Raw genomic sequence first — 12,744 nt, forward strand, 5'->3', positions numbered from 1 at the left:
TATGATGCAGCCTGTTTTGTGTCACAACTGTTGCTTGCGAGTCTAAAAACTGAGGCGCTGAGGTGAAGGGGTGAGGCCAACGGCAGAGCATGTTTGATATTAGGCCTCTAAAACTCCGGACACAGCTCAGTCTCGACAGTCAGCTGACTGCACAGAAGGCCGATCAACCATGACAGCGTGTGTCAAGTATAAACATTGTAATAACACACACCAAAACATGTCCAACCAGCAAATGTGCACGTACTTCCTGTGACTGCACAAGAGGAAACTGCTTTCCTGACCAGTGGGTGGCAGTAGTGCGCAGTCGTCAATGAAGAAGAGAAACCGTAAGAACTATCTGGCAGCAGGCGTCACATGTTCAGTGATAATCTTGTTCGTCCATCTCACAGACAAATGGACAAATGGACAAATGGACTCACAATAGCATGGTGACTTGGGGGGGGCGGACGTCTTTCAACTTGGAGGGTTTGGGTTAGATTCCCAGTTTGACTCTGCTAGTCAACATGCTGATGTGGATAGGTATGAAAGATGGAGTGATAGAAGATGTGCTGTATGAAAGTGTGAGTGAATGGGTGAATGGAAAAACTGTCGTGTAAAGCAGCTTTGAGTGGTCATCAAGACTAGGAAAGCGAAAAAGTTGAAGATTTGCGTCCAAATGAAATGGAACATGTTCCTTTTATTTTAGTTTAAACATGATATTAAATGTTAAAACTCAAGAGCATTTTTGAAAAAATACACTCTGTGGCTTGTTCTCAGACAGAGGTGAAAAGGTAAGACCCATTTGGTCTTACGACTCTACAAAGAAGCTACACAGGTCTCAGGTGACTTCCATTTAAAACGTCCAGTTTTTGTATTTTGACCAGCGCCAAAACAATGGATTACAAAAAGCATGGGCGAAGCCACATCCACTTAAACCGAGAGATTTTGGTGGGATTAGATGTTTATTTGTTAAGCAAAGTATGGCTTCAAATATTTTTTCTTTCTGGTCATCTGGCAACCCTCCAGTAGATGGCGCCCTAGTCGGCATCACTGTCTATAATACACATGAGAATGATGATTAAAACAGACATTTTCAGTGAAATGTTATCTGAACATGTATTTGTTATCTGAAGCAGAAAGAGGAAAAAGAGCTTTGCAGAAATGTCCAGACCCAGTGAAACAGCTCATCTCTGACTCTATAAAACAGAAACCATCTCGGACACATGGTTGCTTCATTTCACTCAGGAACATTCCTTTCAGTAGTTTGAGATGGAAAGCCTTATAACGTAATGTGGCCCAGTTAAGATGTGTCTGAGTTTTAGGACTCTCTTCCCCTGCATTACATCAGTTTTATAGCCAAATACACTATTGTCAGGGTAACAGGGGGTGAACTAAAAAGAAAAAACCTCAACTTTTGTGATGTGTTGGTTTCATTAGAGAACTTCCCGGATGCTCCTGCCGAAAGTTTTATTAGCCACGTTAACTGAGAGGCAAAATAAACCAAACAGATGTGGCTCTTCCACATACAAGTGCAACAGTTACAGTAGTCTGAAAGAAATATGGTACAAATAAATCCGCCTTGTTGTTACCGGGGACGTCTACGCAAGCGGATATGCACGGTGAGGCTTTGCCGCAGCAAGCGGAGTTCCAGATGTTGGTCGCAGACGGCCGGAGTCGTCTGGTTTAACCTCTGACACGGGAGCAGCAGTTCACTTAGTGGATTTCGCACTCTGGTCATGGTGACACCATGGTACTGGTTTGAGTTTCAACAACATACTGATAGAGCCCGACTCTGATTTCCATCCGTACGCCACTAAGTCAGACTCGCATAGAGAATGTGTTTATTCAGGACCAGAATGTGTGGAGATGTAGATTACATTCTCTGCTTAAAAAAGGCGTAATTCCAGGAAAATTATGCTGACCAATCCCATAAACTACAGCCAGGATCCTGGATTAATGAAAAAAAAGCACTGCCATCAAAGCTAAAGAGACGCACGAAAGGCAGATGATGTGGTCTGCATGAATTAAATAGCAGTTAAACATTTTTCTGCATTAAAAGTATCACCAGCTGCATCATCTGCAACAGGCATAAAGGGTGACTGGTTAGACTTTTTCCACCCCTTGAAAGTTTACTATTCGGTTAAGGGGACAGAGAGGAGGAAAAAAAAAAAAACTATAAGAAGTTTTCCAAAGCATCTGCTCTGTGACGCTGCCAAGGGAGAAAAACCCAAGTGTTTTTGCTTTTCTTGTGGCCTTAACGGAGGAAACAAGCGTTCTGCAGGGTCGTAATGAATGAAGCCCAGGCTTTTTTTAATGGGCCAAACACGGATCCCTGAGGGACCACGTGCACTGGCAAACATACGCTGAAACCACTGGCAATCCCCGACAGTAGACTCTAACCACCATCTTTAATCCTAGCCACTCATTTAGTGATGACATCAGCAATATTAAACATCTGAAGCGCAGTTTAAAAAAAGAAATGACAAAGATGTGGCTTAAGCTAATTACAGAATATGGACTCTGAGCAGAAACCATACCGTGGAAGAACTGCGCAGGTAAAAATAAAGTGATGACACATAAAACCTAAGAAATTTGAACAGACATGTTTTGATACAGATTCATGCAAATGCCTCATTTATGCAACCATACAATACCACATACTTATAGTATTTTAGTTAACCCATTCATCCATTTTCTACAACTATATCCTCCACAGGGATGACATAGGGCGATAGGTGGGGTACATTCCCTGGACAGTACGCCAGTCCATCGCAGGGCCACATTCAAAATTCACATTCATTCAGAACCCGGAGAAAACTTACGCACACACGGGGAGAAAACCCCATGCAGAAAGGCCCTTGTTCCAACAGGGGCTCAAGCCCAGGTCTTCCTGCTGCAAAGGCAAGAGTGCTAACCACTACACCGACCATGTGGCCATATTACCTTAACCCAAATAATATAAAAAACAAAGTTATCCTTTCTGCAAAAACGTTTCTGCTCTGAACCTACGCAGACAAATTCACATGGAGCAACTTGATGTTACTTACAAACAGGATTTTGTCTGAAGTTGTGTTTTTTTGACATGATAAAGTTGTGTTGCATAAATATGTTTATTTTTATTCACTATTGTGTTATTGGCTTTTATTTAAATCACATTTTAAGACATGTCTTGCTTGTAATACATGTCAAAATTGGGACTCAGTTTTGGAAAGGACGTCATTAGATCAGCTCGTGATATCGTTCGTGTTAATCTACAGAGAGAGTGCATCTACAGTATGTGGAAAAAGAGAGATCGCATGACTCTGATGTTTCCTACCACGATAAAGTCAGTGGCGGAGGTTTGGAACAGCGTGACATCTCATGCTACATCATCTCACAGGGCGTAAAACAATCCCCGCAGAAAGCTGGGCTGAAAACACCACACGGTTCCTTGACTTGACAATGGTCAAAAGACTCCATCATATACACGTATCGTACACAGTATAGAGTCTCGGTCCTCAGGCGGCGACCACAAACACTGGTTTACAGGTGGAACCAGGTCTCATGTTTGCTGTTGAAACACAACACGACAAACAGGACGAGAATCTGTGTCGCACTTTGTCAAGACTGTGACCGTCTCTGTGGCACACAATAGAGGAGCAACCTTAGAACACTGGCAGGTGTTTTGACCTCCAGACATCCACGCATCCACCATTTAACCCTCTGATGACCGTCATGATGATTTATTTGGCTGTGGAATTGTCTAAAAATGCTCAATGAGTGAGTGCTTCTGCCCCTTTATCCAAGATAACTCTCACTTTAGACATCTGACAGTTATTCAACCGTTTAGGGATTACAGTACTGAGAAGCTGGTGAATCTCATGTGATTGGACGGTCGTTGCGCAGAAGTCCTGACGTCTACCGTAATGACAAGTATATGAGCGCATAGATGTGTTTCTCTGCTTTCCTGTATCCATCCATCCATCTTCTACCACTTTATCCTCCATATGAGGGTCACACGGGGGGCTGTGCCAATCTCAGCTGACATTTGCAAGTCCATAGTTTTTAGGAGTTACGGTAATGAGAAGTACGCATGTCAAATCAGGTGCTAACTGGGTGACATTGCACATGGAATAACAAACTTGATAAATACAACAAAGGAAATTGCTTTATAGCTTGAATTAAAACTCGTCTTTTCAAACTCAAAATATTCTAGAAGATGTTTATCCACAACATGAACATCCCCACATTTAGCAGTGAGTTAAAGCCCTGAATTCAATTAAATAACAAAAGAAGAGAGTTGCTATTATGTCGTTATCCAGAGTTTAATGCCCAGTCTGGTTTAATTTTGCTTTATGCATCTCTTCTTCATCTTCTCAAATCACATCACCTGTCAATGTCCACTGTATGAATGATGTAAACAAACAACACATATTATTAGGTGTTTTTTTTCTTGATTTCATAAGCTAATACTTGCACTCTTCATATTGCAATTGTGCTTATTTCACGATTAATTGTGCAAAATAATCAGTGGGTTAAGTGATTATGTTGCACAAGTCCACAACTTCACTCTTATATTCATTTCAGTAATAAAACCAATACCACTGATTATGACAATTACAATAACATGTTTTTTTTTTGTTGTTGTTTTTTTAAAAAAAGCACTTTTCCAAAGATGTAATAATCAAAGAGTTTGCATGAGAATGAGAGATAAATGCAATCCTCAGTACCTGGAGATGATGTTTAAAAAACTAAACTAAGTTTTATGCTTACTTGTGTATATAAATGTGTATATTACAGCACCCAGTTTAAACCATAACAATGCAGAAAATAGAAAATGAGCATGTGTGTGTTGCCTGGCAGAGCATCTGTGTCTGCTCTGCTCGGTTTTCCTGCCACGAGTTTTCCAACAGACGGAGAGGAAACTCTGGGAGAAACCAAACCCAGCAGAGACTGAGAACTTTTCGACTACACGCGACAGACAGGCAGACAGACAGACAGACAGAGCATCTCAGTAAAAAGACAGAGCTGATTCGTGTGTTTTTCGTGTCCCTGCTCTTAATAAGAAACCTTAGCTACTTACGTGTCGAGTCTGTAAAGCGACAGTGAGCGACGCCTCTGAAATCCAGTGAGTCGATCCTCCTGTGACTTCTCGCTCTTCGGGATTATAGATTAGGTTCACGTGTGTGGGACGCGATCCTCTGCTTGTTTGTTTGTTTGTTTGTTTGTTTCTCCAGCATCAGCAGCTCTCGCTGTGTCTCTCCTTCATTCTTCCACGTTTTTTCCGGAATCACAGAAGAATGAATGGCTGGGCTGTGTCCCGCGGTCACTCACTCACTCACTCACTCACTCACTCAGTCCACTGCTGGGATGATGGGAGTGACTGATCCACGAGCTCCCTCCCCCACCCACCAATCACTGCTCCACTCAGCTCACTCCTCACTGAAAATTAAGACATAAGTAAGTAAATAAATAAATAAATAAATAAATACATAAATAAATAACGATGGAGTATTAGGAAAAAATTGTAGAGAACAATTTTTTTAATCGTTAGATAATATCATAATATATCATAATATTATGAAAATAAAGCTTCATTTTACAAGAAAAAAGTCATACTTTTACAAGAATATAGTCGTAATATTAAAAAGTCAGAATTTTTTTTAGAATAAAGTCAGAATTTTAGGAGAATACAGTCATAATTTTTAAGAGAATAAAGTCGTACTTAAACAAGAATATAATGGTAATATTAAAAAAGTCGCAGTTTTACAAGAATAAAGTCGTAATATTGAAAAAGTTGTAATCTTTCGAGAATAAAGTCGTAATATTAAAAATGTCATAATTTTTTGGAAATAAATTTGTACTTTTACAAGAATAAAGTCGCAATTTTACAAGAATAAAGTCGTAATATTAAAAAAGTCGTAATTTTTCGGAAATAAATTTGTACTTTTACAAGAATAAAGTCAAAATATTAAAAATGTTGTAATTTTTCAAGAATAAAGTTGTAATTATACAAGAATAAAGTTGTAATATTAAAAAAGTTGTAATTTTTCAAGAATAAAGTCGTATTTTTACAAGAATATAGTCTTAAGTATTTCTTTATTTGTGAAACCCCAAAGACTTCAGTCTCATAACATTATGAAACTAAAAACTTCAGTTTGGCCCTAACACTCATTCGTAATAAATAAATAAATAAATAAATAAATAAATAAATAATCAGTGCCTTAAGTTTGAAGTTGGGGTGTGATAAGTGCCAGTACTCCCCTTATCCTATGATCTTTAAAGTACACGGTCCATTTTATTTGGTGTCCTGTTATTATGCAGTATATATAATAACAATAATAACAGCAGTATTTCTACTGAGGCAGATATCTGTATCTCATCCCCATCATTCTGTACACTGCACATTTACTAGCATTATATCTTTCACACGAGTCTGTGAATGCACCATCTCCTAATCTGAAGTTTCCAATTGTGGCCAAATGCGACACAAACACACAATACAGTGTTGTATGTTTGAAGAACACAGAGTGAGGAAGTGCAGTTGGCAGAGAAACAGCAAGGTCTGGATTTTGCACGTTTGGTTTGCACGAACGTCAACGAGTGTGAACGCTCTATTTTGCGAGTGTTGTGACTAGGAGGGGAGCGACCGGTGCCAGGACCTCAGACCTCAGTGACCTCTTATTTGTGCTCCTTGGTCAGTCAAATGAGACGTGAATGGAAGGAAAACACAAGGTTAGTCGCATGACTTCGGTCGGGGAGTTTCTGGCAAAACAACCGGGCAGTTATTGAGAGTAATAACAGCCCCGATGTTATCTATCTTGTTCCTCTTTGACTGACAGGACAAATACTCTGATTACCTCCAAGTACCTGGATGATTCATGCTGTGAATGAATGCTGTTTGCGATTTCCAGACATTTACAGGTACAGACAATGCGCTTTCAATGAAAACCTGGGATAAAATCCAATTACATGAACAAAAATAATAACATATTACATTTTTCTAACATTTTCTACTGGATTTGCATGTATACACAAACTTGATTTTCTGATTTCTGGTTATGATGAATGGATGGAAGAAACAAACATAACAGATGAACGTCTCAAGATCCATCCATCCATTTTCTACCACGTTATCCTCCACATGAGCTGACATAGGGCGATAGGCGGGGTCACACACTGGACATACTGTATATAGAGACAAACAACCATTCACTCGCACACTCACACCTACGAGTGTCCAATTGACCATGTTTTTGGACTGTGAGAGGTAGGGATGGGAATCGAGAACCGGTTCCTCTATCGGTTCCGCTCGTTGCAAATGCGATTTGATTGACTTGGCTTTTCAAAAACAAACTCGGTCGGTCGCGCTAACAAACACGACACCATTGCGTAACCCAATAGTGAGCAAGGAAGCCATAGCTGATCAAATGTGGCCACTGGAGACACATCTGCTTTATTCATTCCAGGTGTGAACAGTCTCTGTCCCGATGTGATGTGATCACCGAGGGCAGGTTTTAAAAACCAAGTCTGAAAAGGGGCCTATGTGAGTTTGATAGTCGGTGATTCAGCGTGCTTGAGTCAAACCCAGTGAGTTCTTGCTGAAATCAGAAACCGTCAAGCATCTCATTTCAGTAAAGTCATTACACTCTGAATGCTTCTTTTTTTCGTTAGACCTGATGAGCCGTTAGATTCCCCCGTTCCGGGCTTCAAAGTTCAACACATTCCTGGCCACACGGGTCAGCACGATTTTTAATCTGTTTTCACAGGCAGAGAGCGGCACAGAGGCAGAGACAAGACGCGATCTTGTTTGGAATTCCAGCGTCTACCTCGCCGCAAGAGACCTTCGCTTTGTGCCTCTCCTTGTGGACATACCGCAGATGAAGATTCAGGGTGGCATCCGTCTTTGTGCTCCACATGTGCTCACAATCAAAGCGTCTGGGTGTGACGTCACACGCACACACACACACACATGTTAACTAGTGATATAGATAATATAATAATATAGTTTCCTTGTCGCAAAAAGACCAGTGTTTGCGGGTTTTCTCCGGGTTCTCCAGTTTCCTCCCACTGTCCAAAAACCATGGAGATTAAGAGTGAAGGATTTTTTGTTTTCTTCTCTCAGTTAAGGTCAAAACGTAATAGATGCTCTGTTGTCATATCTCTCAGGCGGCACACAAAGCGCTTTGTCACAGCTGAGAAAACACAATGAGAGGGTCGCAGGGCCACGTCAGAGAGGAGCATGTTTGTCATGAGTCGGGATTAAGTGCGAAAAACACACCAAAACCCTGCTTTGAAAAAGTACGAGGGGGAGACAAGTGTGACACCGCCAAGGTTGGCTGCTCATAATCACAAGGGGGAGGCGGGGAAGGGGAATAACTTGTCAGGAGGGGAAGCTCACCGCAGACCAGCTCTATGAAATGCACAAGTGGTCTGCAGCCACAGTGAGAAACTCGCAGGCCTCCGTTCCGAACGGCGAGAAGTGGCAACATCTAATTATATCAACCGTGCCATCATGGTGAAATGCGGAGGTCTGATTGCAGAGTAAACGAACAGAACAAGCGAGTGACAAATTTATGGCTTCGGCGGCGCAAGAGCTGCTTTCTCAGGAACATCAAATAAATATGCGGTCCGCTGGTCGTCACCCGTTATTACCAAAATCACAGTTTGAAATTCAATAGAACAGCCACGTTTGACACGTACATTACACACTTGTGCATCGGTTCACGCCGTCAAACCACCAATTTGTAAAGAAATACACAAAAATAGAGATTAGGTTTTCATATTTTAAACAAGGAACTGGCACCACGACTGCTACTCAGCAAAGAATGCAGTGAAATATGAACTACGGTCTTTTTATGAAGCAGTAGAGCCTTTTTCCTTTCAGCCCCTTTAAGCGTGGCTATCAAGACTTGTCGCAGGGCAGCTGCAGCCAATCCTGGCTGACAATGGGGCGAACTATTAACGCTTACAGGTTATTTATTTATTTATTTATTTTCCACTTCATATGCTAAAAATGCAGCAGGAGATGATCTGAGACAGATGCATTCACAACCAGGAGGAGAACTTCTGGATCACCCAGGCGATGGGTGAAGTCTGGGTGGCACATGCAGGAGGAATTATCTGTGACTGTGAATTATCTGGAGCGATTCATGCCGTCTCCGCACAATGAGCTCACACAGAGGTTGGACTAGAAAAGGTGGCGGGAGTCTGAAACCAAGATGCCCAAGACCCCACGTGGTCATGCTCATGTCTTCTTTGTCTTCTTCATTGTTGATGCAATGATACAAACGACTACGTGCTTTCCAGGTCAACGCTATGACGCGCGCTCATCTTCCGTCTGCGAGCAATTTAAATAGCCATGACTGTTTGTAGTGAACCTTACTTTTTACAACTAAAAGATTATAGTAAATAAATAAATAAATAAATAAATAAATAAATATCGATGGAGTATTAGGACCAAATTGTAGGGAACTTTTTTTTTTTTCTATCGTTAGAGAATAAAGTCATACTATTATGAAAATAAAATTGTCATTTTACAAGAATAAAGTCATACTTTTACAAGAATATAAATATATATAAAAAATATAAGTAATATAAAAAAAGTCAGAATTTTTTGAGAATAAAGTCAGAATTTTAGGAGAATACTTATATAATCTTTACGTGAATAAAGTCGTACTTAAACAAGAATATAATGATAATATTAAAAAAGTCAAAATTTTACAAGAATAAAGTCATACTTTTACAAGAATATAAATATATAAAAAAAATATAAGTAATATATAAGTCAGAATATTTTGAGAATAAAGTCAGAATCTTAGGAGAATACTTATATAATCTTTACATGAATAAAGTCGTACTTAAACAAGAATATAATGGTAATATTAAAAAAGTCACAATTTTACAAGAATAAAGTCGTCATATTGAAAAAGTTGTAATTTTTGGAAACCATTATTCCTGCTTTTACTCCCTCCTGTGTACTGTTCCAGGTCTCTCTCTTCTGTCTCTACCTCTCCCCCTTTCTTTTTCCTTTCAACAACCATCGATGATGGGAGTGATGTTAATTAGTCTGTTTTCCACAAAGTAAACCTGGGTTCAAAATCCTGGGCTTATCCGCTAATGTTCAGTGTGAACGTGGCTGAAGCTGCTGCTGCTGTCAAATAACCCTAACCCTGCTGCATTGTTGTTTGCCTGACTCAGCTGCCATTCAATTCACAGTGGCAGGTCAAGGGTCACAGTCCACATTAGGACGGGACCGCCTGCTCTCTGCAGGGAGCATTTCCTGTGTTCATCTGCATGTTGCTGCGAGGAGGAGGTCAAACACTAAGGAGCCAAAGGTCAAACTGGGTGTATGTATCAAGGAAGTTACATTTCTGCCACTCAGACTCCAGTTATGTTAATTACCCATTTCAAAGCATCCATTTTTAGGACTCGGTTCAGTGTTTGACATTTATTTACAGTTCAGTTGACAATAACAGACCAGCTGACCTGACCCTTGAACGGCTTTTATGAAAATAAAAGAAATCTGAAAACAGAGAAATACAATTTTTCATCAACATTTCCATAACAACCTTAAAATATAATAAAATCCATCATTTTAAGCGAGTGGCCTGTGAGACGAGTCTCAACCTACACATCCGTGAGAAGGACACGATGTCTACTTATTATAGAATAATAGAAACAGAAATATTAAGTTAATTTACGCAGATGCTGAAAACCCCAACAGAAAATATTCCCATTTAAGAACTCATTCTCGTGTCTATTGTTGCTCCGATGACTGTGAACATGACAAAGACAAGTCTTAGCTCACATATGTACCATCTATACCAAAGGACTGGCTCTTGCCCCCAAAGGCTAATTTGTTGCCAGATGATGCTGAAGCTGATGGTTTCTGACATTTGTATTTAAACGATGTACGGACGTAAAATATTGGTTTTTTTTTTGCTTTCCTGCAGCAGCGTCAAAAAGCTGAAAAAAATAAAATAAAAATACCATCAAGAGGCATCACAGTTTTTTTAACCAGGTTAAAAACTGCCTGCTTTTTCCTGGGCAGCTTTGTGACTGACAAAATAAGGAGCCCCAGCTTCTCAAGAGCAGGGAAACAAAGTGCAAATACCTGAAACCACAGGGAGGAAGACACAAATCAGTAACACGTGTCGTAAACACAGTTTACGTAATCACTTCATTTGAACCCACGAGAGCTTTAAAGGATTGAAAAATCTTTTACATGAATAAATGTGTAACATTTACCTCCATGCTCCAACAACCCTATGTTTACCACAAAACAAAAATCTGTGATTTATGTTGCTTGATTAATTGATTTCGACGTAATAAACTGTCATCATCATACAGTGAAGTTAATTCCACATTAAACCCATCCCGTATGGCTGCCTTCTCCATCTAAGCCCAGGGTCCCCAGGCTCCCCTGGAAGTCGGGTCACACCTGGGGTCAGATTTGGGGTAGTTAACGGGCAAGGCACTCTTCTGGTAATCGCTGAGTCTATTGAGGAGATAATCCACCACACCGGTGAACCGGTCTGATAAGTCGTATCTCTCCTGAGGATCCCTCTCTACGTCAAAGAGCATTACAGGCTTCAGTCGGTCACTCTGCGACAGGCTTGTGTTGTGGGGGGGCCGAGGGAACCACTTGTCACACCCTGGAAGTACAAAGATGAAGCAGCAGTGGTGGTGAGACTGAGAGACCCACGCCATCTTCCACCACTGAAGTGAATTATTATTACGTCATTATGGGTGACAGAGGACACTGACCTGGGTTGCCAGTCAGCAGCTTCCACTGAGAGAGTCGAATAGCAGCGTGAATGGACACATTGAAGCTATACTGTGTCCAGGGTTCTCTGCTGGCCACCTCAGATAAAGCTAACCGATACTCCTTGCCTTCACCTGCAGAGAGAAGATGTGATTCTTGTAAAATTATTCGTATTTATTTGTTAAAGCCTCTCGCCCAGTATTTGTGTTCCGATGGAAAATGTCTTCCAGAAGTGAGCACACATGTCGACATTTTTTTTTTTCTGGCCTTGAGAGTATTCTCAGGTCCATGCCGTGGGTTGACCCCAACAATATGGTCGTGATTAGACAGATTTTGGCCTCGTCACGCTGTCAAAAACAACTACTTCCTCACATCCTTTGCATATGGACTGAAAAGCTCCACCCACCAAAGTCCACATTCCCATTTTTTATTTTATAGAGCCAAATCGATCACAGCGACACGACGGGAGAATTCAAAGATTTCAGATCTCAGCACTATGGCGACCACATGTTAAAAGCTGTGACAGTGAAATCCTCACTGCTTGTTGTGTAAATGACATGCGGGTTTCCTGATCGCTCTCACATGCACATGCACATGCACGTGCAGCCAACTCTGAACCAAGCGTATCACAGGTCAGGCGTTATAAAAAAATCCGCTCTTAAAATCTTGTTAAGCTGGTAACTCAAGAGCGGGGATGTATATGATTAACAGTTAGAGCACATGTGTCAAACTGGTGGCCCGGGGGCCACATGAGGCCCGCCCACCACTGTGCAAGGTGATGGAATAGAGACAGAAAATAAGACTAATTGTATTTGCTGGCAATATTGTAATCATTGTTTTATTAAATGTATTACACTCAACATGAAATTACTTATATTTAAGCTGTTTTAATCACAATTATCCTCGTCATTATTTGCTAAATTTTCAATTTAATTCTCCGTTTTTGTGCATCATAAATATGTTTTTTATTGTGAATCATTTAATATCAAAACAAGCACTTTTACTTTGCAATTCTGTCT

At 40.5% G+C, this 12,744-nt stretch overlaps 1 protein-coding gene across 2 annotated transcripts in view; it reads right to left on the reverse strand.

Moving 5' to 3' along the window:
- Positions 1-12,744, reverse strand: part of LOC122758285 (arylsulfatase B-like) — a 58,312-nt gene that overhangs the window by 33,691 nt on the left and 11,877 nt on the right. Inside the window, exons 7-8 of one of the 2 annotated variants that reach the window (XM_044012328.1) lie at positions 11,728-11,859; positions 10,394-11,615 (exon numbers count right to left, since the gene is read on the reverse strand). The exons of the other annotated variant lie outside the window; for it this stretch is intronic. Coding sequence (XP_043868263.1) covers positions 11,359-11,615; positions 11,728-11,859 — 389 coding nt within the window. The 3' untranslated portion in view covers positions 10,394-11,358. Of the gene's footprint in view, positions 1-10,393; positions 11,616-11,727; positions 11,860-12,744 lie in introns of those variants that run through there. 2 annotated transcript variants of the gene reach the window in all.

Source organism: Solea senegalensis, linkage group LG21 (genome assembly GCF_019176455.1).
Source record: "Solea senegalensis isolate Sse05_10M linkage group LG21, IFAPA_SoseM_1, whole genome shotgun sequence".
NCBI classification, from domain to species: Eukaryota; Metazoa; Chordata; class Actinopteri; order Pleuronectiformes; family Soleidae; genus Solea; species Solea senegalensis.